Source organism: Gymnoscopelus microlampas (assembly GCF_963454915.1).
Source record: "Gymnoscopelus microlampas genome assembly, chromosome: 22".
Taxonomy (NCBI): domain Eukaryota; kingdom Metazoa; phylum Chordata; class Actinopteri; order Myctophiformes; family Myctophidae; genus Gymnoscopelus; species Gymnoscopelus microlampas.
In genome coordinates, this window is record NC_139959.1 from 43,300,376 (window position 1) to 43,325,555 (window position 25,180).

The 25,180-nt window shown below is 43.2% G+C and overlaps 1 protein-coding gene across 1 annotated transcript; it reads right to left on the reverse strand.

Annotated features, from left to right (window-relative positions):
• Positions 1–13,923: 13,923 nt before the first annotated feature.
• Positions 13,924–20,824, reverse strand: LOC311038984 (ribosomal biogenesis factor-like). The gene is made up of 4 exons (XM_084048616.1): positions 20,761–20,824; positions 17,690–17,814; positions 16,604–16,726; positions 13,924–14,097 (listed from the first exon to the last, which is right to left on the reverse strand). The coding sequence occupies exons 2-4, from the start codon at positions 17,801–17,803 to the stop codon at positions 14,029–14,031; spliced, it is 306 nt and encodes a 101-aa protein (XP_083904742.1). The 5' UTR covers positions 17,804–17,814; positions 20,761–20,824; the 3' UTR covers positions 13,924–14,028.
• Positions 20,825–25,180: the final 4,356 nt, after the last annotated feature.

Here is a 25,180-nt window from a genome sequence, read left to right on the forward strand (position 1 = left end):
GGGGTATTTGCTGCTATATCAGAGAACATTGAGACATCACTACACAGATTGAACATACTCGGCTTCACAGTGGAGTGCTTATACAGTATTGGAGCAGGTGACCTGAATGTGGAAATGATACTGTCTGCAATCAGATCCACGATTCTATCATGTCTACAAATGTAAAGCCCTCTGTACGCATGACAACCATTAAGGATGTGGGCCCACACACACACACACACACACACACACACACACACACACACACACACACACACACACACACACACACACACACACACACACACACACACACACACACACACACACACACACACACACTTAACATGTGCACTTACTTTTTCTCAATGATGGAAAAAGTACTCCCATTTTTTACTCAAGTAAAAGCTTTACTTCTACAATAGGATATTGATAGTTTTACTGTAAAACTATCAATATCCTATTGTAGAAATAGGCTGTTACAAGTACAAGTTCGGTATTACAAATGTACTTGAGTAAAAGTACAAAAGTATTGGTTATTATAGCCACTAATATTGGCTTTGGACAGTGAAAAAGCACATTTATATAAAGTAAAGGGGGGTCTTGAATATATAACGATGGATAGACAGACAGACAGACAGACAGACAGACAGACAGACAGACAGACAGACAGACAGACAGACAGACAGACAGACAGACAGACAGATAGATGAGATAGATAAGATAGATAGGTCATATAGGAAAGAAGTCGTATACTATTACTACCAGTATGCCTATGATTGATTCCTGTTGTGCAAATCAATAAATCAAATCAAAGTACAGCGTGTTCTGTCTCACTGCAGTTCTATGAGACACAATGACATGAAGCTGGGTATAAGGTGAAGAAAAGTGGCCTTAAATAGATGCTCACATGATTTACAGAAATCTATAATAATTACACCCCATTTAAAGGTCGCCTGGAAATAACGACTTCCCTGAAAATATGTTGTTTTCAGCGAACAAAACACGTCATGTGATTATAAGTATAAATGATGATTCACACATTTCTGTCTCCAGTGTATCAGAGAGCAGCTGGCAACACACATAGGATGTGATTAAAAGGATAGTTCACTCATTTTAACTAGCTTTTGGGAGCACCCCAGACATTTTTTTAAAGTTGCTTGATTCAGTATTTAGATATTTTGTACAGATTTATGCGGACCCCCATTCATGGCGTCAAACTGAGCAAAACCCATCGGGGTCCATTTGGTTGCATTTGCACACTCTCTGAGTTACAGACCCATAAGGGTCAATTTGGTTCCTAACTAACAATCATTTTGCTGGGGCCCCCTGGAACTCCCTCAAGGACTCCAGGGGGGCCCCGGACCCCACTTTGAGAACCAATGCTCTATACATGTGATTCTAATTAGGGGTTGATTGGGTGACGTGTTCGTGATACGTTTAGTTTTTTGGATAAGCAATAGGTCCCAGCCCGCTCACACATTTATGAATCCAATTACAGTCAAACAGTATGGAGTATCAGAACCCTGTTTGATGCTCATTGTCACATGACTCACGACACCATTTCTACCTGATTTGTTAAAAAAAAAAAAACTGATATCTGATGCAGTGTTTGTGAAGGGGTGTAGGGGTGGATCATGTCCTGAAGGTGAGGAGGTGACGTGACCTTGACTGCCTTGTAGGTCGTCACCAGTGTTCTGAACTGGATGAAGTGTCCTTGAGCAAGGCACTGAAGCCCTAACTGCTGCAGATAAGCAGGTTTGTTAAGAGTTACAATTACACTGTGTAGTTTACACATTCTATTGTAAATGTAAGGATTAATTCTGTCAATCAGTATGATTGACAGGGGAGATGATCAATGGAGCAGAGTTTGTACCATTACGGTTCATAAATGGACTGAAGAATGGATAAAGTCTCTCAGTGAAGGTGCAGCCAGTGAAAGAGTAGAGATGGACTCTGGTCTCTACATAAAAAAAGGAGACCAGACCCTCCTCATAATCCACAAACACTCCCACTTTCTGGACCTCCTCTCTTACAGGGAGGAGGACAGAAGGGCCAGCAGCAGCATCGTACTCATTTCCATTCTTCAACCATATAGTCCAGTAACCTTCGTTGGGTCCCGGATAGATCGATCCCTTCCTGTTGATGGACTCTCTGACCACTCCTAAACACCAGTCAGTCTTCCCTCCAACCTGAACCTCAAAGTAAAACCTTCCTGAGAAGAATCTTTGTTTTCCTAAGACACAGAGACAGAAAGAGAATCTCTCTTTGTTCTCTGGGAGATTCTTCTTTACGTTTCCATGACTCACTTGCTTTCCATCCCCAGACAGGATGAGTTCACAGTGAGCTGTATCAGGGTCACATCCACCTCATATTGCTGGATCCTCCTCATCTCAGCATCACACAGCTTGTTCTCCATCTCTTGACTGAGCGTCTTCTCCAGCTGTCTAGAACTGTCCCAGTGATGTCTTAAGAACCCAAACAGTGACGTCTCAAGTTTACGATCCAGTTAACGGTCAGCTTTGACTTCCACTCGGTGCTCTAATGGCTTCAATAGGAGGATGAACAGCTTGCTTCTCTTTCACTGATGTCCTCACACTGTGTGGAATCAGCCTTTAAATACAGCTCCTCAAATCTCCACTCATCAAACATGACGTCATTTTCCCAAAAATGGAGTTCCACGTCACTCCAGACCGGCCTCAACGTACTGTGATTGGACACATCGCGTAACCATGGCAACATGGGGCGGCCAGCGCTGAGTCGTTAGAGAGCCCGTCTGGGAAGGCAAAGGGTCCCAGGTTCGATTCCAGGCCTCAGCAATGTGTCAAAGCGTCAAACTGAGCAAGACACTTAAAGCCCTAACTGCTCCCCGAGCCGCTACAACCAACAGCTGCTCACTGCTCCTATGATACAAATATATAGTGACACAAAACTTATATTTATAACTTTATATCAACCATTTTCATTTCAAGGACCCCTAGTTTCACATGCATTAGGCTGCAGACCCCCATTAATGGCTTTTCTATCTCTGTGACTCCAATGTATGTTGTAAAATCAATGTTAATTTTGGGTCCATTTGGTTCAATTTGTACACTCTGAGTTACAGACCCATAAGGGTCAATATGGTTCCTAACTATCTATCATTTAGCTGGTGACCCCCTGGAACTCCCTCAAGGACTCCTGGGGGTCCCCGGACTCCACTTTGAGAACGAATGATCTATAGATGTGATTCTAATTAGGGGTTGATGATTGTATGTTGTGTTCGAGATATGTTTAGTTTTTTGGATTAGAAAAAGGTCCCAGCCTGCCCACACATTTATGAATCCAATTACAGTCAAACAGTATGGAGAATCAGAACCCTGTTTGATGCTCATTGTCACATGACTCACGACACCCTTTCTACCTGATTTGTTAAAAAAAACATCTGCTATCTGATGCAAAGTGTTTGTGAAGGGGTGTAGGTGTGGATCCTGTCCTGAAGGTCAGGAGGTGACGTGACCTTGACTGCCTTGTAGGTCGTCACCAGTGTTCTGAACTGGATGAAGTGTCCTTGAGCAAGGCACTGAAGCCCTAACTGCTGCAGATAAGCAGGTTTGTTAAGAGTTACAATTACACTGTGTAGTTTACACATTCTATTGTAAATGTAAGGATTAATTCTGTCAATCAGTATGATTGACAATCAGTATGATTGACAGGGGAGATGATCAATGGAGCAGAGTTTGTACCATTACGGTTCATAAATGGACTGAAGAATGGATAAAGTCTCTCAGTGAAGGTGCAGCCAGTGAAAGAGTAGAGATGGACTCTGGTCTCCACATCATAAAAGGAGACCAGACCCTCCTCATGATCCACAAACACTCCCACTTTCTGGACCTCCTCTCTTACAGGGAGGAGGACAGAAGGGCCAGCAGCAGCATCGTACTCATTTCCATTCTTCAACCATATAGTCCAGTAACCTTCGTTGGGTCCCGGATAGATCGATCCCTTCCTGTTGATGGACTCTCTGACCACTCCTAAACACCAGTCAGTCTTCCCTCCAACCTGAACCTCAAAGTAAAACCTTCCTGAGAAGAATCTTTGTTATCCTAAGACACAGAGACAGAAAGAGAATCTCTCTTTGTTCTCTGGGAGATTCTTCTTTACGTTTCCATGACTCACTTGCTTTCCATCCCCAGACAGGATGAGTTCACAGTGAGCTGTATCAGGGTCACATCCACCTCATATTGCTGGATCCTCCTCATCTCAGCATCACACAGCTTGTTCTCCATCTCTTGACTGAGCGTCTTCTCCAGCTGTCTAGAACTGTCCCAGTGATGTCTTAAGAACCCAAACAGTGACGTCTCAAGTTTACGATCCAGTTAACGGTCAGCTTTGACTTCCACTCGGTGCTCTAATGGCTTCAATAGGAGGATGAACAGCTTGCTTCTCTTTCACTGATGTCCTCACACTGTGTGGAATCAGCCTTTAAATACAGCTCCTCAAATCTCCACTCATCAAACATGACGTCATTTTCCCAAAAATGGAGTTCCACGTCACTCCAGACCGGCCTCAACGTACTGTGATTGGACACATCGCGTAACCATGGCAACATGGGGCGGCCAGCGCTGAGTCGTTAGAGAGCCCGTCTGGGAAGGCAAAGGGTCCCAGGTTCGATTCCAGGCCTCAGCAATGTGTCAAAGCGTCAAACTGAGCAAGACACTTAAAGCCCTAACTGCTCCCCGAGCCGCTACAACCAACAGCTGCTCACTGCTCCTATGATACAAATATATAGTGACACAAAACTTATATTTATAACTTTATATCAACCATTTTCATTTCAAGGACCCCTAGTTTCACATGCATTAGGCTGCAGACCCCCATTAATGGCTTTTCTATCTCTGTGACCCCAATGTATGTTGTAAAATCAATGTTAATTTTGGGTCCATTTGGTTCAATTTGTACACTCTGAGTTACAGACCCATAAGGGTCAATATGGTTCCTAACTATCTATCATTTAGCTGGGGACCCCCTGGAACTCCCTCAGGGACTCCTGGGGGTCCCCGGACTCCACTTTGAGAACGAATGATCTATAGATGTGATTCTAATTAGGGGTTGATGATTGTATGTTGTGTTCGAGATATGTTTAGTTTTTTGGATTAGAAAAAGGTCCCAGCCTGCCCACACATTTATGAATCCAATTACAGTCAAACAGTATGGAGAATCAGAACCCTGTTTGATGCTCATTGTCACATGACTCACGACACCCTTTCTACCTGATTTGTTAAAAAAAAAATCTGCTATCTGATGCAAAGTGTTTGTGAAGGGGTGTAGGTGTGGATCCTGTCCTGAAGGTCAGGAGGTGACGTGACCTTGACTGCCTTGTAGGTCGTCACCAGTGTTTTGAACTGGATGAAGCGTCCTTGAGCAAGGCACTGAAGCCCTAACTGCTGCAGATAAGCAGGTTTGTTAAGAGTTACAATTACACTGTGTAATTCACACATTCTATTGTAAATGTAAGGATTAATTCTGTCAATAAGTATGATTGACAGGGGAGATGATCAGAGGAGCAGAGTTTGTACCATTATGGTTCCAACATGGACAGAAGAATGTCACATCCACCTCATATTGCTGGATCCTCCTCATCTCAGCATCATACAGCTTGTTCTCCATCTCTTGGCTGAGCGTCTTCTCCAGCTGTCTAGAACTGTCCCAGTGATGTCTTAAGAACCCAAACAGTGACGTCTCAAGTTTACGATCCAGGAATGGTCAGCTTTGACTTCCACGCTGTTCTCTAATGGCTTCAATAGGAGGATATAAAGTCTGCTTCTCTTTCACTGATGTCCTCACACTGTGTGGAATCAGCCTTTAAATACAGCTCCTCAAATCTCCACTCATCAAATATGACGTCATCTTCCCAAAAATGAAGTTCCACGTGACTCCAGACCGGCCTCAACGTACTGTGATTGGACACATCGGGTAACCGTGGCAACATGGGGCGGCCATAGCTGAATGGTCAGAGAGACCGCCTGGGAAGGCAAAGGGTCCCAGGTTCGATTCCAGGCCTCAGCAATGTGTCAAAGCGTCAAACTGAGCAAGACACTTAAAGCCCTAAATGCTCCCCGAGCCGCTACAACCAACAGCTGCTCACTGCTCCTAGGATACAAATATATAGTGACACAAAACTTATGATATTTATAACTTTATATCAACAAACATGGACACCGGCAAGACACACACGCACACATGCACGACACCAATGGTGGAGGAAGTACTCAGATATTTTATTTAAGTAAAAGTACCAATACCACAGTATAAACAATACTCCGTTACAAGTAAAAGGCCTGTGTTCAAAATGTTACTTGGGTAAAAGTACAAAAGTATTGCCATCAAAATATACTTAAAGTACCAAAAGTAAAAGTACAACAATGTTTGAAAATAGCGTCACAACGTGTCACGGTGCGACGCGTTGTGAACTTGTAGATCAGCTATTTTCAAATAGCCTAGGTATAAAATAGGCAGTGGTGGACGAAGTACTCGAGCCCAGTACTTGAAAGTACCAAGGACCTCAATGGAAACAAGACCGCAACGACTTTTTTGAACTGACCTTTTAGACAAAGTATTTTAAATGTATTATAACTGTGCTGTTTTACAATGTTTTGCCTAATAGAATATTCAATCAATCAATCAGTATGTTTAGTTTTTTTGGATTAGAAATAGGTCCCAGCCCGCCCACACATTTATGAATCCAATTACAGTCAAACAGTATGGAGTATCAGAACCCTGTTTGATGCTCATTGTCACATGACTCACGACACCATTTCTACTTAATTTGGTAAAAAAAAAAAACTGCTATCTTATGCAGAGTGTTTGTGAAGGGGTGTAGGGGTGAAGGGGTGTAGGGGTGGATCTAATCTGAGTTCCCAGAAGTTTTCGCCAGCTCTGGCGAGGAACTTCTGGGCCACAGCCCTGGTATTTGTGGGCGGGATGTACGTCACGCTCTGAATCTGAGCGGACACGCCTCTTACCGGTCTGAGAGCTGTGCAACTCGTCTAAAAAGTCCGACGAGAGGCAAACAGCAGTGCACAACAATGGCGGCCGAAATTTCTCAAGGGGAAATTGCTTCCCGTCGATCCTATTTAGATGCATCACCCACTGCATGTGGATCCCGCCCCCTTTTCTTCATTGGCTGTTGATTTGAATCACAACGCAGTGGCCGCGCCCCTGCTGTCCAAGCTCCGACGCTAACCCTCCCAGACTAGGGTGGATCATGTCCTGAAGGTCAGGAGGTGACGTGACCTTGACTGCCTTGTAGGTCGTCAACAGTGTTTTGAACTGGATGAAACGTACTTGAGCAAGGCACTGAAGCCCTAACTGCTGCAGATAAGCAGGTTTGTTAAGAGTTACAATTACACTGTGTAATTCACACATTCTATTGTAAATGTAAGGATTAATCCTGTCAATCAGTGTGATTGACAGGGGAGATGATCAGAGGAGCAGAGTTTGTACCATTACGGTTCCACCATGGACAGAAGAATGGATAAAGTCTCTCAGTGAAGGTGCAGCCAGTGAAAGAGTAGAGATGGACTCTGGTCTCCACATCATAAAAGGAGACCAGACCCTCCTCATAATCCACAAACACTCCCACTTTCTGGACCTCCTGTCTTACGGGGAGGAGGACATCAGGGCCAGCAAAAGCCCAGTACTCATTTCCTATCTTCAACCGTATAGTCCAGTAACCTTTGTTGGGTTCCGGATAGATCGATCCCTTCCTGTTGATGGACTCTCTGGCCACTCCTATTGTCCAGTTAGTCTTCCTTCCAACCTGAACCTCATAATAAAACCTTCCTGAGGAGAAGCTTTGTTTTCCTAAGACACAGACACATAGAGAGAATCTCTCTTTGTTCTCTGGGAGATTATTCCATACGTTTCCATGACTCACTTGTTTTCCATCCTCAGACAGGATGAGGTAGCGATGTGCTGTATCAGGGTCCAGAGTCACATCCACCTCATATTGCTGGATCCTTCTCATCTCAGCATCACACAGCTTGTTCTCCATCTCTTGGCTGAGTGTCCTCTCCAGCTGTCTAGAACTGTCCCAGTGATGTCTTAAGAACCCAAACAGTGACGTCTCAAGTTTACGATCCAGGAACGAACGGTCAGCTTTGACTTCCACTCGGTGCTCTAATGGCTTCAATAGGAGGATGTAAAATCTGCTTCTCTTTCACTGATGTCCTCACACTGTGTGGAATCAGCCTTTAAATACAGCTCCTCAAATCTCCACTCATCAAATATTATGTAATTTTCCCAAAAATTGAGTTCCACGTGATTCCAGACCGGCCTGGAGTCACGTGATTGGACACATTGGGTAACCGTGGCAACATGGGGCGGCCATAGCTGAATGGTCAGATAGCTTGTAGATCGTCTATTTTCAAATGTTTTTTTATAGGTTTCTGTTTATTTTATTATTTGACAATTTGGCCAACGTTTGTCAAGTTTTTATAGTTGATTACTTTTTATACTTAAGTACAGGACTTGGGTACGTGTACTTCGTTACTTTACACCACTGCTGCGCGCGCGCACGCACGCACGCACGCACGCACGCACGCACGCACGCACGCACGCACGCACGCACGCACACACACACACACACACACACACACACACACACACACACACACACACACACACACACACACACACACACACACACACACACACACACACACACACACACACACACACACACACACACACACACACAGTCACACACACACACACACAGTCACTGTGCCCTTTAATAAATCCACCCCAGAGCTCCATCTTTTGGACAGTTTAAGACCTGCAGGCCGATTTTACTCAATGCCATCTAAATCAGTAGCTCTCTCATACTTTCAAGATTTGTTCAAAAAGAAAAAAAAATAGCAGATGTAAACAAAAAAAGTTGAATCTGAAACACAATTTCATACAATATAGAGGGGGTCCCTGCTTCATCTCTCTCTCAGCTAGGGGGTCCTTGGCCTGAAAACGTTGAAGACCCCAGCTTTGGGCTATTCAAAAACAGTGCAGCGCAATGAGCTTGTAGATCTGCTATTTTCTTAGAAAACATTTTTTTTTTTAAACAACACTTTTAACTCAAATCTTTGCTTCTGGGGGTGGGTCCCTGGAACAACATATTTTGATGGGGGTCGGCGGCCAAAAACATTGGGTTTTTTTTCTTCATTTTTTCAACTTTTTTCATGTCAAGGACCAACCAAAATGATATGTATTTGGCCGCGGACCACCCCCCCCCCCCCCCATCTCAAAATATGCGGTTCCATGGTCCGAGGGACCCCCACAAAAGCAAAGATTTGAGTTACAAATATTCGCTTAAAAAAATTATACATTCATAAGATTTCACACATTTTCACGGTTGTTTCAAAAAATAGCAGATCTACAAGCTGCCGCACTACGAGCTTGTAGATCTGCTATTTTTGAATAGCCAAAGGAAATCTGAAAATGACACCGATTCTTTCCCGGTCTTAATGGGTTAAAGCACCATAATATAACTATAACTGATGACATTCAGCTTTCTGGTGTTGGCATGATATGTGTCTCCCTATAGGATATATAGTGGTTGGCATCGACCACCCTGGTGCCACCAGGAACTGGCGCTTGTCCCGCCATCTGGATTCCAGTGGGAGGCGCGTCCGCTTCCCAGAGGAACATCCTAACACTAACACATCACAGGCCAATTTTACTCTGCAAAAAAAAAATAACCTTCTCTTTTCCCTTGAAAATGTTGGAATTGACCCAAAAGGCGATGATTTATGACGTCCCAGGGGAAAGGGCGTGACTGCTGGACTGGACAGCATCCATCAGCACCATTGGGTGCTGAGGGCTGTGGGGTGCTCTGCACCTTTTTTCAACCAGAGCCTAGATGCACCTCAAGAGAGTCTCTGTGCTATGGAAAACATCAGTGGTGGAAAAAGTACTCAAATGTGAAAGTATCAATACTGAAATGTAGACATAGTCCATCACAAGTAAAAGTCCAGAATTCCAAATTTACTTGAGTAAAAGTATAAAAGTATTGGTATCAAAATGTACTTAAAGTACCAAAAGTACTCATTATGCAGAATGTCCCATTTCACAAGTTTTCAACAAAAATCTACAGTACAAGCTCACAATGCGTTGCATCGCATATTTTCAAAAAGATCTTTTAAAGATCTTTAAGAAAATTTGACAAATGTTTAATATTTTTGAAGCATGTTAACTACACAATCTTGTATGGGGGTCCCTGGCATCAAATATTTTCAGATGGGGGTCCGCAGACAAATACATATTCATTTGGGGGTCCTTGACATGAAAATGTTTGAGAAACACTGGTTTAAACAACATTACACAGCAAGCCCAAAATAATCAGCTACACTTTAGAAACAAGGCCAATATTTATAAGTGACTTTACAAAAAAAAAGCCCGAAGTCGCTTATAAATAAGCGGACAAGGCATCACTGCTGGTGAGACCCCCCACCTATCAGTGACTGCGTTTCAACTGCTGTCCGTACAACATTGAAAAGCAGCCACTGATTGGCCCGGTCATTTTCTGATTTCTCATACTCTCTGCCTATGGGCCGAAGTCCAGACTAATACCGTGGAGTAACGTGTGAGTGAATCAACATCATCAGTCTGGCAATGCCAGGCTAGAGCACAGGGCCCTGGTGGTGGACCACTTTGCAAAACGGTGAGAGGAAAATCTGCTGTAGCTGAAGAGGTCAACGACAAAAGGTGATTGTGGTGGACTTCAGGAGGAAGGCAAACCAAACTTCAGTGGGAGTGACACAGAGATAGACATTTCCTACAAGTACCCGGGCGGGCAAAAAAGGCTCATGTCTTACAATGTCTATTTCTAGATGCAACACATGTTCTATCAGTCTGTTGTTGTTTAATGCTGTGTGATGTATTGGGACAAAGACAAGAAAGCAAAGGACATCAACAGACTGAATTAACTCATAAAGAGGGCTGGGTCTGTCACACAGGGACAGGTGGCAGAGGACAGAATGCTGGCAGAACTGCTTGATAACACCTCCCTACCCTGTATACAGCATGTCAGCCATAGCTAAAGACCACCTTTAGCAATAGACACATTCAACCCCAGTGTAAACCAGGTCATTCCTACCACATGCTGTCAGACTTGCCTTTTATTATTAGTTTTAACACTCTTTATACATCAGGACGACCAGACCAGAACATTTGAATATCTGGATTGCTATTAATCTTGGAATGAACTTGTATTTATTTACTGCACACGGTAATTTTTAAAGTGGCACTATGTAACTCTTTTTTTTAATAAATACAATGTAAATGTGTCCTATCTGTATGGTAGAGTATGTTAACACAATATCTTCTATTGAGACATTTAGATCGTGTCAAAGGTCATGTCTCACCTAGACACAGGATCTGACACACATTTTGACCTGATGGTCAGGATTCAAATTATCCCCTGAGCAAGCAGGCAGGCTCTATTAGCTCAATGGTAAAAATGTCAGCACTTAACTCAATGGTAAAAATGTCAGCACTTAACTCAATGGTAAAAATGTCAGGACTTAAGCAGGAAACCGGGTTCAAATCCGGGGTAGAAGATGAAAGTTACATAGTGCCGCTTTAAAACTGGTGTGAAAGATGCAAAAATCCCCACTAACCACAGAGATCAAAGTATCATACATGGGGACAAGATATGCTGGCAGAAAGTAGTTCAGGGTAATTAGCTGTAATCTATCTTCAATGTTTATCATACATTACATCATAATTATTATCACTAAGTAATATTATGACAACATAATCAGATCAAACAAACAGAAGTATATTTGGATGGAAAGGGATTATTTAAATAAATATGCAAACCCATGTTTTTTTCTCCGTTTTGTATTTTATTTGTTTTTAATTAATGTTGAAAATAAACTCACTCATTCAGTATTTAATAAAGAAGGGTAAATCATCTTGCATACAGCCAGCTTATAAACTAAAATACTTAACAGAGGGAAAACAGAGAAAAGAAAATATAAGATATCATCCTGACAAATATCACATTTGTATTATTCACTGTCAATGATAAATACATTATTTTCAGCTGTAGTACAGTGAAGTTATATCAAATGACCAAACAAGGGATAGTTCAACCCCAAAATGACTTTTTTTCTCTTATGGATTAGTCACCCCATGGATATGTTTTAGTTTTTGTCTCATTCCTAAGCCAATAATTTGATGACCGGCAGCGGTTTCGGTAGGAGATACAAAGAGTCTCCTTTGTATCTCCTACCGGAAACCGCTGCCTACCGGTCCCGCTGGTCATCAAATTATTGTCTTAGGAATGAGACAAAAACAAAAGAATATCCATTAATTCACGTCTCCAATAGGGTGACTAATCCATAGAAAAAAAGTATGTTTTTGGGTGAAGTATATCTTTAATTATGCCTATGAAGGTGAATTCTGTCAATGCTTTTCAATGGGAACGGAGCATTTTTTTCAAAGAAATCCTTGAATGGCAACAAACCACTCCGTTCCCATTGAAAAGCATTGACAGAATCCACCGCAAAGCAGAATCAAAGTTTCTATCTATAAAATCACAGCGTCTCGCAACGTTTGCCTATTTGCCAATTATGACATGATGCTCATGAATTGGACATTAGGGTTCATGTGGTTAAATACAGTTATTTGTGTTACCATCAAACAACAAAACACCTGGGCATTAAATACAAAGATGCACATCACAAGGAGTATCGCTATCGGTGAGTATGTCAGTCCATGTCATTCCCATACCATGTAATGTATCATGTATCACATTTTCAGTCAATTCTGCTCAATTTGCCTTAAATATGTTGAGAAACGCGGTGCTAATTTTTGATAAGAGCCTGAGTGCACGTCTTCACATTCGCAGAATACAGGTGAATTTTGTTTCTTACAAGTACAATAGAAATATGTTTACAAATTAATAACTGAGGTGAATTTGTTTCAGAATCTGAAAATCTGAAAATCATCATTGTCAGCAGTCATATTTGTTTTCTGCGGCTGTCTCTGTGTGTGTCAATGCCTCTGTCTGTAGCGGTACCACTGTCTCTGTGTGTGTCAATGCCTCTGTCTGTAGCGGTACCACTGTCTCTGTGTGTGTCAATGCCTCTGTCTGTAGCGGTACCACTGTCTCTGTGTGTGTCAATGCCTCTGTCTGTAGCGGTACCACTGTCTCTGTGTGTGTCAATGCCTCTGTCTGTAGCGGTACCACTGTCTCTGTGTGTGTCAATGCCTCTGTCTGTAGCGGTACCACTGTCTCTGTGTGTGTCAATGCCTCTGTCTGTAGCGGTACCACTGTCTCTGTGTGTGTCAATGCCTCTGTCTGTAGCGGTACCACTGTCTCTGTGTGTGTCAATGCCTCTGTCTGTAGCGGTACCACTGTCTCTGTGTGTGTCAATGCCTCTGTCTGTAGCGGTACCACTGTCTCTGTGTGTGTCAATGCCTCTGTCTGTAGCGGTACCACTGCACGGTGCGACAACGTGCGCTGTCCTATGCCCTTCAGAGCAGGTGTAGTGTTTGTATTGTGTCCCGTCTCCCTCACAAGGTCAAAGAGGAATAATAATGATGACACAGTATTTCATTTACTGTCATTAATTATTTTGTATTTTGAATGCTTGCAGTTGATGTTGCAAGACTGTTTTATACTCTTACTGTACAGACCTGTGAGGGGCCATTTGGAACCCCCCCCAAGGAACCCTCAGGGTCCCTGGACCACACTTTGAGAACCACTGTCCAAGATTATTTTTAAATTACACACTGGTATCGGATAGGTACTTAGTATCGACCGATACGAAAGTTATGGGTATATCGGTAAGAAAAAAACTGGTATGGGTACATCTCTAATGAGGAGAGAAGAGTTGACAGAGTTGGTCACTCTGGTGTCCTCAGGCTATGTATGTCTGGGGAGGTTTTTCTGTCATCACTGTAGAGTGATGTCATCACTGTAGAGTGATGACATCACTGCAGTGTGATGTCATCGCTGCAGTGTGATGTCATCGCTGTAGAGTGATGTCATCGCTGCAGAGGGCGCTAAAGCTGAGAGAAGAGCTGGGCGGCATTGTCCACGTTCACCGATTCCTTCGGTGCTTCTCTGACAACCTGACATGAGACCAAAGATGAGAACCAGTCAAGACAGGAGAATTTAAACTTTAAAAAGGTGGAGTAAGTGCAGTGGTGTGTTCTAGGTTTTTTTCGGAGGACATACTATAATTATTCCTTCTCCCACGTACGGCACGTGCAAGCGCACATGCGCGTGTACAGTATGTACGCACATGCGTAGTCGCCGAATGAAATAACCGCTCTATAGTTAATGTGCAAATTACTTCGAAACTCCAACGGACAGCGGTCATTTTCACCTCAAGACAATAGTCACACATAAGCCTTCGCCTTCAGACGCCACATTATCACATGAAAAAGGCTGTTTGAACTGAAGTCTACATCAGGGGTCTTCAACAGGGGGTCCGGGACCCCTAGGGGGTCCTCAGAGTTACTACAGGGGGTCCGCAAAATCTTTGTGTGATATGATTTTTTTTTTTTTACATTAACGACTTGAACCCTATCATCCCTTTTCTGAGGAGAACTTTAGCCAAAAATAGCAGATCTACAAGCTCACAACGCCTCGCGCTGCGAGGCGTTGTGAGCTTGTAGATCGGCTATTTTTGGCAAAGAGTTATAAGGTGTAGAGGGAAAAAAGAGCAGCAAACGTTTATCTGAAACACAATGTTATACAATATAGAGGGGGTCCCTGCTTCATCTCTCTCTCAGCTAGGGGGTCCTTGGCCTGAAAACGGTGAAGACCCCAGGTCTACATTCTTGCTGCCCCCAGCCCCTCCTCCTGCGTATCAAATACGCTTCCTCGGACGTTTTTAGGATGGCTACGCTTGGTTACGAAAATGTTCTGCAGGTCCACACTACGTATATAGCGTAACACAGTAGAACACACCACTGACTAAGTGATGTTTCTGTTCCAAATACGTGTGGAAGAGCTCTATGTTCAAATGGTAATCACTGCTATAGAGTGTTTGTTCAGTAACACAGGGGTCTCCCTGTATCTCCAGCTCTTTACTAAACAGAAAATACATTTTCAGGTCACTCTGGATACCACTTTTATATGAGAGAGAACTCGTACAGGATAAATAAGTGAAATTGGAAGTGATGAAACAAAACATTAGCAGACAAAATGTGAACTGAAACACTGTGCAAATTGAAGCTGATAAATGGGTACTTTCTACTGATTGCCTGAAAATTGGAAACCGACCTGGAAATGACTGATTATCATCAGTCTAAAGTGCTTTATTAACTTTTAACAAGTTAAAGTGGCACTTTGTAACTTCTCTTTCATGTATAAAATGTAATTTTGTCCAATATGTATGGTAGAGTAATACAATATAACTTATCTATCTATATATACAATTTGAATCCTGCGCCATGTCGGTTGTCAGTATGTATGCGACGCCAGTGTGACGTAATCTGACATCACGATGACAACGCCAGTGTGACGTAATCTCACGACAGCATGACATCACATGACATCACATCCTACCTATAAATTCTAGGATGCCGTCAGATCGCACCAGTTCGACGGCTTCCATAGTGATAAATAGTAATAATCTATACAAGGAACTCTCTCCACCACAAGAACTCTCTCCACCACAATGACGACAACTATGGACACAACGCCAGTGTGACGTAATCTCACGACAGCATGACATCACGCATGACATCACATCCTACCTATAAATTCTAGGATGCCGTCAGATCGCACCAGTTCGACGGCTTCCATAGTGGGTTTTGGTCATTGGAGAGGTGATGCACGTCACCTCTTTCTGAAGTGGGTACTTTCAAAGCCTGCCGTGGATTTAGGAGAGCACAAAACTCTCTCTCACACTGTGAGGTGCCTGTAAGGTGGCACTGCAAAGTGAACGACGCGTCACGCTAGACGTTCGGGCCGCGTAGCGGCCCGAACGTCGATCTACAATACAACGTCTAATCAAAGGCACAGAGCACCTGCTCATATCAACTTGATTTTATGCTGTAACCAACATGACAGCTATGTAAACAAACACACCATGTCCTTTACAACTAAACGTTGCTCTCAAGAATGTTTTTGGAAACATTTGAAGTGAGAAATAGACGATGCAATAACCTAAAAGTGATTCTATTTGATCCACTACACTTCCTTGTTTACCGTGACGCAACAATGGCAGAATACCAAAACGCTCACCCCAAAACACAGTCGCCCCGGGGCAAATCCGCGTCGGTGGATAATGACCCCGTCGGGACTTAATTTTCAGTAATGACCACCTACCCATGCATTATCCCTTGCATAACTTATACAATTGGGGTGGTTGTATTTGGTCTCCCTGCTCTTCTATTGAGACATTTAGATTGTGTCAAAGGTCATATCTCACCTAGACACAGGATCTGACACGAAAGATTACATTTTATCCCCTGAGCAAGCAGGCAGGCTCCATTAGCTCAATGGTAAAAATGTCAGCACTTGCGCAGGAAACCGGGTTGAAATCCAGAAAGTTACATAGTGCAGCTTTAAAGCTCTATGAAAATGAAATCTTAGCAGACTGATACAGCCCATCACCACCGTTACCTGCATCTGTTTCTTGGGTTCCGGAGCGACAGACTTGGAAACACTCGTCACGTCCCTCTGGATTTCCGTGAAGATCTGGTTGAGGTTCTCTACCTTCTCATTCAGATTCTTCACTGCGTTGATCTGTAAATCAGGGATTAAAGCACGTTTGTATGACCGAGTCCTAATGCAGGGGTGATGCAACTTTGATGATGGAGAGGGCCACTATATTTCCACACTCACTCCAGAGGGCCACATTGCAGATACTGTCGGGCCATTATGTGACTATGTCACATAAAAGTAGCAAAAATAGCCGATCTACAAGCTCAATCTTTTAATCCCGAAAAGTATTTTTTAAATGTAATTTCAAATGTATTTAGTTATACTTGTTAACTTTATGAACTTATATACAAATACACTGGACATAAAAAAACAATAGAATTTTAACACTAGTCATTTAAGCTACTAATATAGACTGAAGTAATTAAAGCGGGTCATGTTTGCAATTGTAACAGCTGGAATCAATAATATATCAGTGTTCCGATATTAACCTGCGGGCCGCATTAAGTGAAGGTGGGGGCCGCATGGGGCCCCCGGGCCGCCAGTTGCCCAAGTATGTCCTAATGTGCGATTTGTGAAACATTATGAAAGGAGCCCCCCCCCCCTTCACACTAGCGCTGTTTCCTAAACAATTGTAAAATGCAATATATGTAAAATGTGTAAAATGATTATGTTTTTGTAATATCGTTCCTGCTGTTCTACATACTGCCATCCAAAAGTCAGATTGAGGCTTTAAAAGGCATAGTTCACTCAAAGAAATAGACTTGAATTCATGTTGAATTTTGAGTTTTTTTGTCGTATTCCTAAGCATTGAGAGCTTGTAGATCGGCTATTTTCGCTGCGCAACATGCTCTCCGTTCCAAGACATGATGCTGGCTGCTATGGAATCCCAAATGACTGAAATAAATCGTGGTGACTGATAACTTTAATCCATGTGTAATGCGAAACAATCCAGTTTCCGCAATCGAAACTAATTGCAGAAACTGGACACCGTGTCACTGGAGCGAAATGTCACACCGTGAATTGTAGAGAGATTCAGTCACTTACGTGTTTCAGAGAAGAGGTGACGGGCTTGGTTTTGTTCTTGTGTTTGGAATGCTTGTTTGCAATTTGAAAGACGTTCACCTTCTGTTTCTTGGCTTTTTGCTTGTTTTTCCCCATGACTGCTTAATCTATGGAGAAGAAAAAAACAACAACAGTGTCACTTTCAAATATTTCTGCACTCATCATGAGCTAAGAAGACCTAATGCCTTGTTGGTGGTTTCACATCCTTGGTTTCAAACCAACGAGACGATAATGTGTTAATTTATGATATTCAAGCAGCTACAGCAGCAGATCTTGACAGTGTTGCAGGTTGGTTTGCCCTACAGTGCCATCAGGTGGTCAACATCAGAATGACGTTGCATGTCTGTGTCTTTTTCTAATCATCAAATTACAAACAAAGACAAGTGAAGATAAACCTTCTAGTTTGGCTCAATTTTCATTAAGTGTTGTTTGTTATTGTTACATGGCTACAAACACACTAGACCAGGGGTCTTCAACAGGCTGTCAGGGACCCCTAGGGGGTCCTCGGAGTTACTATAGGAGCGTCCGCCTGATCTTTGTGTGATTAAATAGGAACTTTTTTATATAGGCTATGATAGGCTATGATAGGCTATGATATATCGGCTGGAAGGAAGATAAATAAATATGAATTCATATGTACACAGAGGGTAGTTAACATTCCACAACGCACTAAAACAAATAAGTGTATTAATTATTGCATTGTATTGAGCAGTACACATCACGTGTTCTCACACAGAGGGTAGCAGTATGTTCATTCATTCACATGGCAGCATATATACTGTCAGGTGGAAACTTTTTAATGATGTCCAAAACTGTTACTTTTCAGAATTCAAATAAAAAAAAGCATCAAAAGTTTTTATGCTTTTGTGTGACGCTGCAGTCTGATCAAGTAGGGGCGTTAATTTACGAAAAAACACAAAAAGTTAAAATATGGAGATGAGAGGTTTCGCCTGACAACAGCGATATACACTTGACACTTGTATATTGTACTGTCCTGAGGGCAGTGAGGGAGGTGTGATCCCAGAGATGTGTCCATGAGAGACAGCGGGCCTTGTTAATGAGCCTCGCTGCCCGAGGGGGAGACAAATGTGGCACAAACACTGGTCGGGGCCGGGGGTCTGCCATCAGATCAGAATAGCCACAACAGGGGCCCCTGGGTGCCACGGGCGCACCCTTGCTTCAATCCGCAACAAACTCAGCACAAACACTATCCAGGGGCCTGCCATGACAATAAGTCACACCATGCCCAGGGGCCGCGTGTGGTCCCCAGGGTTCCGCCCCCGGGGGCCACAGGCACACAGGGCTCCATGACAATAGTAGTTTTTGGTTTCTTAACCCTTAAGACATGGAACGCAACTGTGTAATTTTTTTTATTTGAGCTAAAAAGCATTATTTTACACCTTGGCTATTCAAAAATAGCAGATATACAAGCTCATAGCACGGCACCGAGTGCCGCGCTATGAGCTTGTAGATCGTGAAAATGTGTGCAAATCTTTGAATATATGTTGTTTTAAAGCGAACATTTTAACTCAAATCTTTGCTTCTGGGGGGTCCCTGGAACAACATATTTTGAGTTGTGGGTCGGCGGCCAAATACATATCATTTTGGGGGTCCTTGACATGAAAAAGTTTGAGCACCACTGATATAGAAACATACGTTTTTCAGAAAACTGTTGGGATTTAGAAGACATTTGTAGAATCGGCTTTGGGTCTTAATGGGGTAACATGCAATGGTCAACACATCTAGATAAAACGATCCCGGTATGATATGAGTTGGCCTCATCATGACAGCTGGGATCACATCCCCCTGTTGATATTGTTGTCCATTTGGGTTCATAATATACAGGTTTTTATATATTCAGGGGTCCTTGAGGGGGGTCCCAGCTAAATGATTGATAGTTTAGACACCAAATGGACCTGTTAAATTAACACTAGAGCAGGGGTCTTCAACAGGGGGTCCGTATACGTGACCCCTAGGGGGTCCTCGGAGTTACTACAGAGGGGGGGAGGCATCAAATCTTTGTGTGATAGGATCATGTTTTTTACATTAACCACTTGAACCCAAGCATCACTATTCTGAGGGAGAACATTAGCCAAAAATAGCAGATCTACAAGCTTACAAAGTTACAAGGCTGTAGATCCGCTATTGGGGGGGGGGGGGGGGGGGGGTAGGAAAAAATAGCAGCTCAAGTACAGAGTGAAAGGTCTTAGATCAAGTTGTTAAATGTCTGATAAAACATTAACATGAATCCAACACTGATGACTGTGCTGTTAAACAAGTCTATGAAGCTATCTATGAAATCTATGAAAACGGTTTAATCTGCAACATCATTTAATACAATATTATGTAGTGGGCGTCCCTGCTTCATCTCTCTCTCAGCTAGGGGGTCCTTGGCCTCTCAAACACGTTGAAGACCCTTAACTAGAGTGTGCATTGGAGGTCTCAGACTGCCAGAGATTACAACAGTGGTTCTCAACCAGTGGTCCGGGGACCACCAGTGGTCCTTGAGGGGGTTCCAGGGGGTCCCCAGCCAAATTAATTGTTAGGAACCAAATGGACCCTTATGTGTCTGTAACTCTGAGTGTACAAATGTAACCAAATGGACCCTTGAAAATGAACCAAATGGACCCTCACGGGTCCATTTGGTTCCATTTGTACACTCTCTGAATTAAATGAACACAAATGCTGATGGTACAGTGTAGATTGGGGACCCCCAAGAAATCAAAATGGTTGGGTCCCTGGCATATATTTTCAAATGGGGGGTCCCTGGGCTAATATGTGTCAATTTGGGGGGGTCCTTGACACAAAAAAAAAGGTTGAAAACCACTGGATTACAACATCAAAAAGTATACATAATGTGGTGGTCATAGAAATGTAAACGTTTGAGAAACACTGGCCTATGTTGGCGACGTTCAAACTAAATCAATGTACTGTTATTGATGAGAGTGTGTGATTGTATACTGACTAAACATTATTAACACACCTCACACATAATAAGCAGAATAAAACCCATAAAACATGCTGTGTTTTAAGTATTAAAACATTAGACAAACCTAGAGAATCTGTTGTTGATAAATCCTCCTCATGTGTAGAAAGCGTGTCCACTCCAGATGACGCACATTGTGTGCGACGCAGCGAGGTAGCAACCATGGCAACCAGAGTTGTTGACGTAGGAGCTGCCACGCCCCGCCCACTCTTATGGAGGGGTGTGTTTGATACGGTTTAGAAGACTATACCGGGAGGGCGGAGTTTACATAGTATCAACAGTCTATGGGATAAAGTAGCTACTCCTGGTCAAATATTACTCAATAACAAGTATTACTCAGTCAAATGTGTCAAACCATGAGTTAATGGTAGGCTACTGGAGAAGGATACCTCCTTTTAAAATAGCCAAAATATTCAAAAGTTGACTTGACATAATGCTTTAAAAAAAAAAATACTCCAAAACTATCTACACATTACAAAGTAGTCGTAGTCTACGTTTTCAATGCTGCTGTGCTGAAATGTAGACTTTTCCAAAAATAAATTATTTTCCAGAAATCTACAACCTCACAACTATCATGACATCACTTATTTTTTCCCCAGGGACTAACTAAGAATATTTAAGTGCAATTTTGAGGTACTTTTACATTACTTTAGTATTTACATTTTGTACAGCCTACTTTAAACTTCTAGCCTGTATACTTCACTACATCTAAGAGGCAAATATTGAACTTTTTACTTCACTACAATTATTTGAGAGCCTGACTTACTAGTTAGTTACTTAGCATATTTTGATAATTAATACAAATTATGTTGCCTATAATTGATAAATTGTGATGCATTATTATAGATCAAAATCAACCCCAGCTGCAACATAGTGATGAACACGTGAATGTATAATTAATTACAATATAATAATAATATCTAATCCACCAACTGACGGTAAATCCAATGCAAGTCCAAGTCCACCAAGAACTCGGTTGGACTAAAGGCGCTGTAGCCATATTTATTTCATCCAGCAGATGGCATCTTAACACCACCATAGACTATATCGGTCTCCCTATTAGACTTTCTTGGGTTTGAGTATCTTCATACAGATAGATTTGAGTAGTTAATGTGCAGTTAGTTGACCAATAATAGCAGCAGTGAGTGGTAATCCATGAAATATGAACATTTTATACTAAGACATCCGGATGATCCGGACATCCCAAGCCAAGAGACCAGAATCAGGCCCCTGTTTCCCAAATTGGATGGGCCTGAGCTCTAATTGATTAATTGAATAGCCTACTTTATTAGCAGTTTGCAAAAAAAAAAAAAAAAAGCACAGGAAATACAAGGTCTGCTAAGAGGATTTTAAACCCAAGAAAGCCTATGGCTTGTTTCCATTGGGGTTCTTTGTACTCAATTCATAAATATGTTCCTGCCTGTTCCTGATGTGTGGCTCAGGAGTAGAGTGGCCGGGTAGAGTGAACTGGAAACCACAAGGTTCCCAGTTCGATCCCGGGCTGGGGAGCTTCCCCTGAGTTAGTGTTGAAGTGTCCTTGAGCAAGACGCTGAACCCCTAATTGCTCCCAATGAGCAGGTTGGTGCCTTGCATGGTTTCCTCCACCATCGGTGTGTGAATGGGCGAACGTAATGCACAAGCTAAAAATGCACCATTTAGCATCAGTCGATGTTTTATTGACTGAAAATTCAGGTAGTGGCAGTACCAGTGACAACCAGGAACAGACTAGGGTGACGACCACGAAGAGTGTGGTGACATCTGGAGAGACAGAGGACGGCCGGAGAGACGGCGACCCGAGGTGAAGAAGGTTGGCAGCCCCAAACCACGTCTTCCGCGAGGAAGAACCTTTTTGCTAAAGCCCAAATTGTGATGGATAGTTAGGAACCAAATGACCTTATGGGTCTGTAACTCTGAGAGTGTACAAATGGAACCAAATGGAGCCGTCAGGGTCCATTTGGTTCCATTTGTACACTCTCAGAGTTAAATTAACATAGATTTTTACAACATAAATTGGCGTCCCAGTGATAGAAATGCCATTAAATGGGGGTCTGCAGCCTAATGCATGTCAAACTGGGGGTCCTTGAAATTAAAATGGTTCAGAATCACTGCTAGAGTCGTAAAAAAAATCTTCTGTTTTGGGGGGTCCCTGGCATATCTTTTCAAATGAGGGTCTGCGGGCTAATAAGTGTCAATTTGGGGGTCCTTCACATGAAAAGGTTTGAGAACCACTGGCCTAAAGCCTCCTAGTGTCTGGCCTGGCATCAGCCGGACCGATGGGCGTGGATCCATGCATGTTGCAGGTTGTAGATGTAGCATGCATGGATCTGCGTGGTAGGTCTAGCCAGCGCCAGGCTGACCCTAACCCCCTAATTAGCACCGTCTCTAAACTACCCCCAAGAGACAGTGGGGGCAGTAGCATGCCACATGGACAGAGGAGACAGTGGGGGCAAGAGCATGCCACTTGGACACAAGAGACAGTGGGGGCAGTAGCATGCCACTTGGACACAGGAGACAGTGGGGGCAGTAGCTAGCCTGGTAAACCCCCCTCCCTCCGGAAATCTCATTTCCATTTGATTTCAGGAAGGAGTCTGGCCTGAAGGCTTGTCTGGGCGTTTCTAGCCCGTGCACCAAATGGACGAGCCTATTAGCGTCGTCGCTCATCGTTCTGTGATTGACAGCGAAAGTTGGCCAATCAGGTGGCGAGTTCGAGTGAGCCCGAATGGAACCGAGTGCAGCCTGAGTGCAGCCGACCAAAAACGAACGGCAGCCATCTTTTTTGATCGCAGTGTTTTCTACTCTCTTTTAAACTTCAAAACACTCTCAAACTTCTATTTTGAGGCGCAAAATTTACTTTTAAGATATCGTTTTGATAGAATTGAGTTGTTTAACTTCATACATTATGTGGTCAATTAATCATGACAGAGCCTATTTAAAAATAAAAATTCTGAGAACCGGCAGGGGCGGGCAGTGACACGCATGTATTCGAATAAGGCAACCTATTTTGGGCACGGCCGTCTCAAAAGTCCCGTTGCGTCACATTAGTCTGGAGGTGGTAAAAATGCACTGGCTGAAGGGGAATACTGCTGATTGGCTGAAGGGGTTGTCAGTCAACGGTATTACGCCCGCCCAACTCCAGCCCAGAGCCAAAAATTGCCGAATGGGCGATCATGCCAGACTCACTCCTGAAATAAATTACAAATGAGATTTCCGGAGGGAAAACCCACCCAGCTGCAACCACGCACCACTAGAGGCCGCATTCCGCAGGACGAGAGAAGGGACAGACCCACAGCACCTGAGCTCAGTCACCTACACAGCATACACCAAGAGCAGGACAGCATGAAGTCATAAAATAGGTCCGGAGCTTGGTTGAAGCCGAAATGGTCTGCAATGCATTATCCTCACTGAATAAAGCATACTATTCTCGGTGGGCCATCTTTGCTGTCCTCGACGGCCGGCATGGGGGTGGGAGGGACAGCCAGAAACCACAGGTCCTGGTGCCTCATGGACTCTGTATCATAGTGCTCCAGCCGGTCCATGGCTCGGCCAGGAATGGGGTGTTCTAACAGCTGATCCACATCAACATAATTATCATAAACATATAAACTCATCCAGGATGTTTTACACCACAAACTGTGACAATAAGGAGACCGAGTGGTCCGCCATGTTGTCTCGCGCTGCTCTGTGCATCAACACACGTTGTTAAAACAGTTTACTTTACATTTCATCTAATGCATTACATTCTGTTACATTGTTTTGCCAGTAGATGTCGCTGTAAGATCACAAACCAAGGCTTTCCACAGGTTTTCATTCCAAACTGACCAGTGTGTTCCGGTCTTAGAGCCCGCCCTCCATGTTCGGTTGTTTTCACCGACAACATACATGCTGGCATCGTTTCCGTATCCGGTCCAGAGACACAGAACCGGATCAGCAGCAACCTGTACGCCTCGCAGCGCGAGGCGTTGTGAGCTTGTAGATCTGCTATTTTTGGCTAAAGTTCTCCTCAGAAAAGGGATGCTAGGGTTCAAGTGGTTAAGGTAAAAAAAAAAAAATCTTATCACACAAAGATTTGGCGGACCCCCTGTAGTAACTCTGAGGACCCCCTAGGGGTCCCGGACCCCCTATTGAAGACCCCTGCTGTAAAGTGAACTGATCAGGTCCATTCCGCTGACAACAATAAGACTTCCGGGTGTTGAACTAGCAACAATAAGGTTTCCGGTTGCCTTCAAAATAAGATCAGTGTAATTATTTAAATATTTATAAAAGACACACATGTATTTTTAAAATACATTTATGATGTGTCTTTTTAAATGGCTTCCAGATTTAAATTGGCTATTGATCCCCATTAAATGTGCACTCAACACAGTTAACATCGTGTGTGTGTGTGTGTGTGTGTGTGTGTGTGTGTGTGTGTGTGTGCGTGCGTGCGTGCGTGCGTGCGTGCGTGCGTGCGTGTGTGTGTGTGTGTGCGCGCGCGATATTGTTTTTGT

What these genes read in the sequence shown, in the direction of transcription:
- LOC311038984 (XM_084048616.1), bottom strand. Translation starts at nt 17,803, where the DNA reads ATGGGGAAAAACAAGCAAAAAGCCAAGAAACAGAAGGTGAACGTCTTT. An exon ending in TCACCTCTTCTCTGAAACAC is followed by an intron (nt 16,727 to 17,689) that starts GTAAGTGACTGA and finishes CCTGATTTACAG; the next exon opens with ATCAACGCAGTGAAGAATCT. An exon ending in AACCCAAGAAACAGATGCAG is followed by an intron (nt 14,098 to 16,603) that starts GTAACGGTGGTG and finishes GTCTCATGTCAG; the next exon opens with GTTGTCAGAGAAGCACCGAA.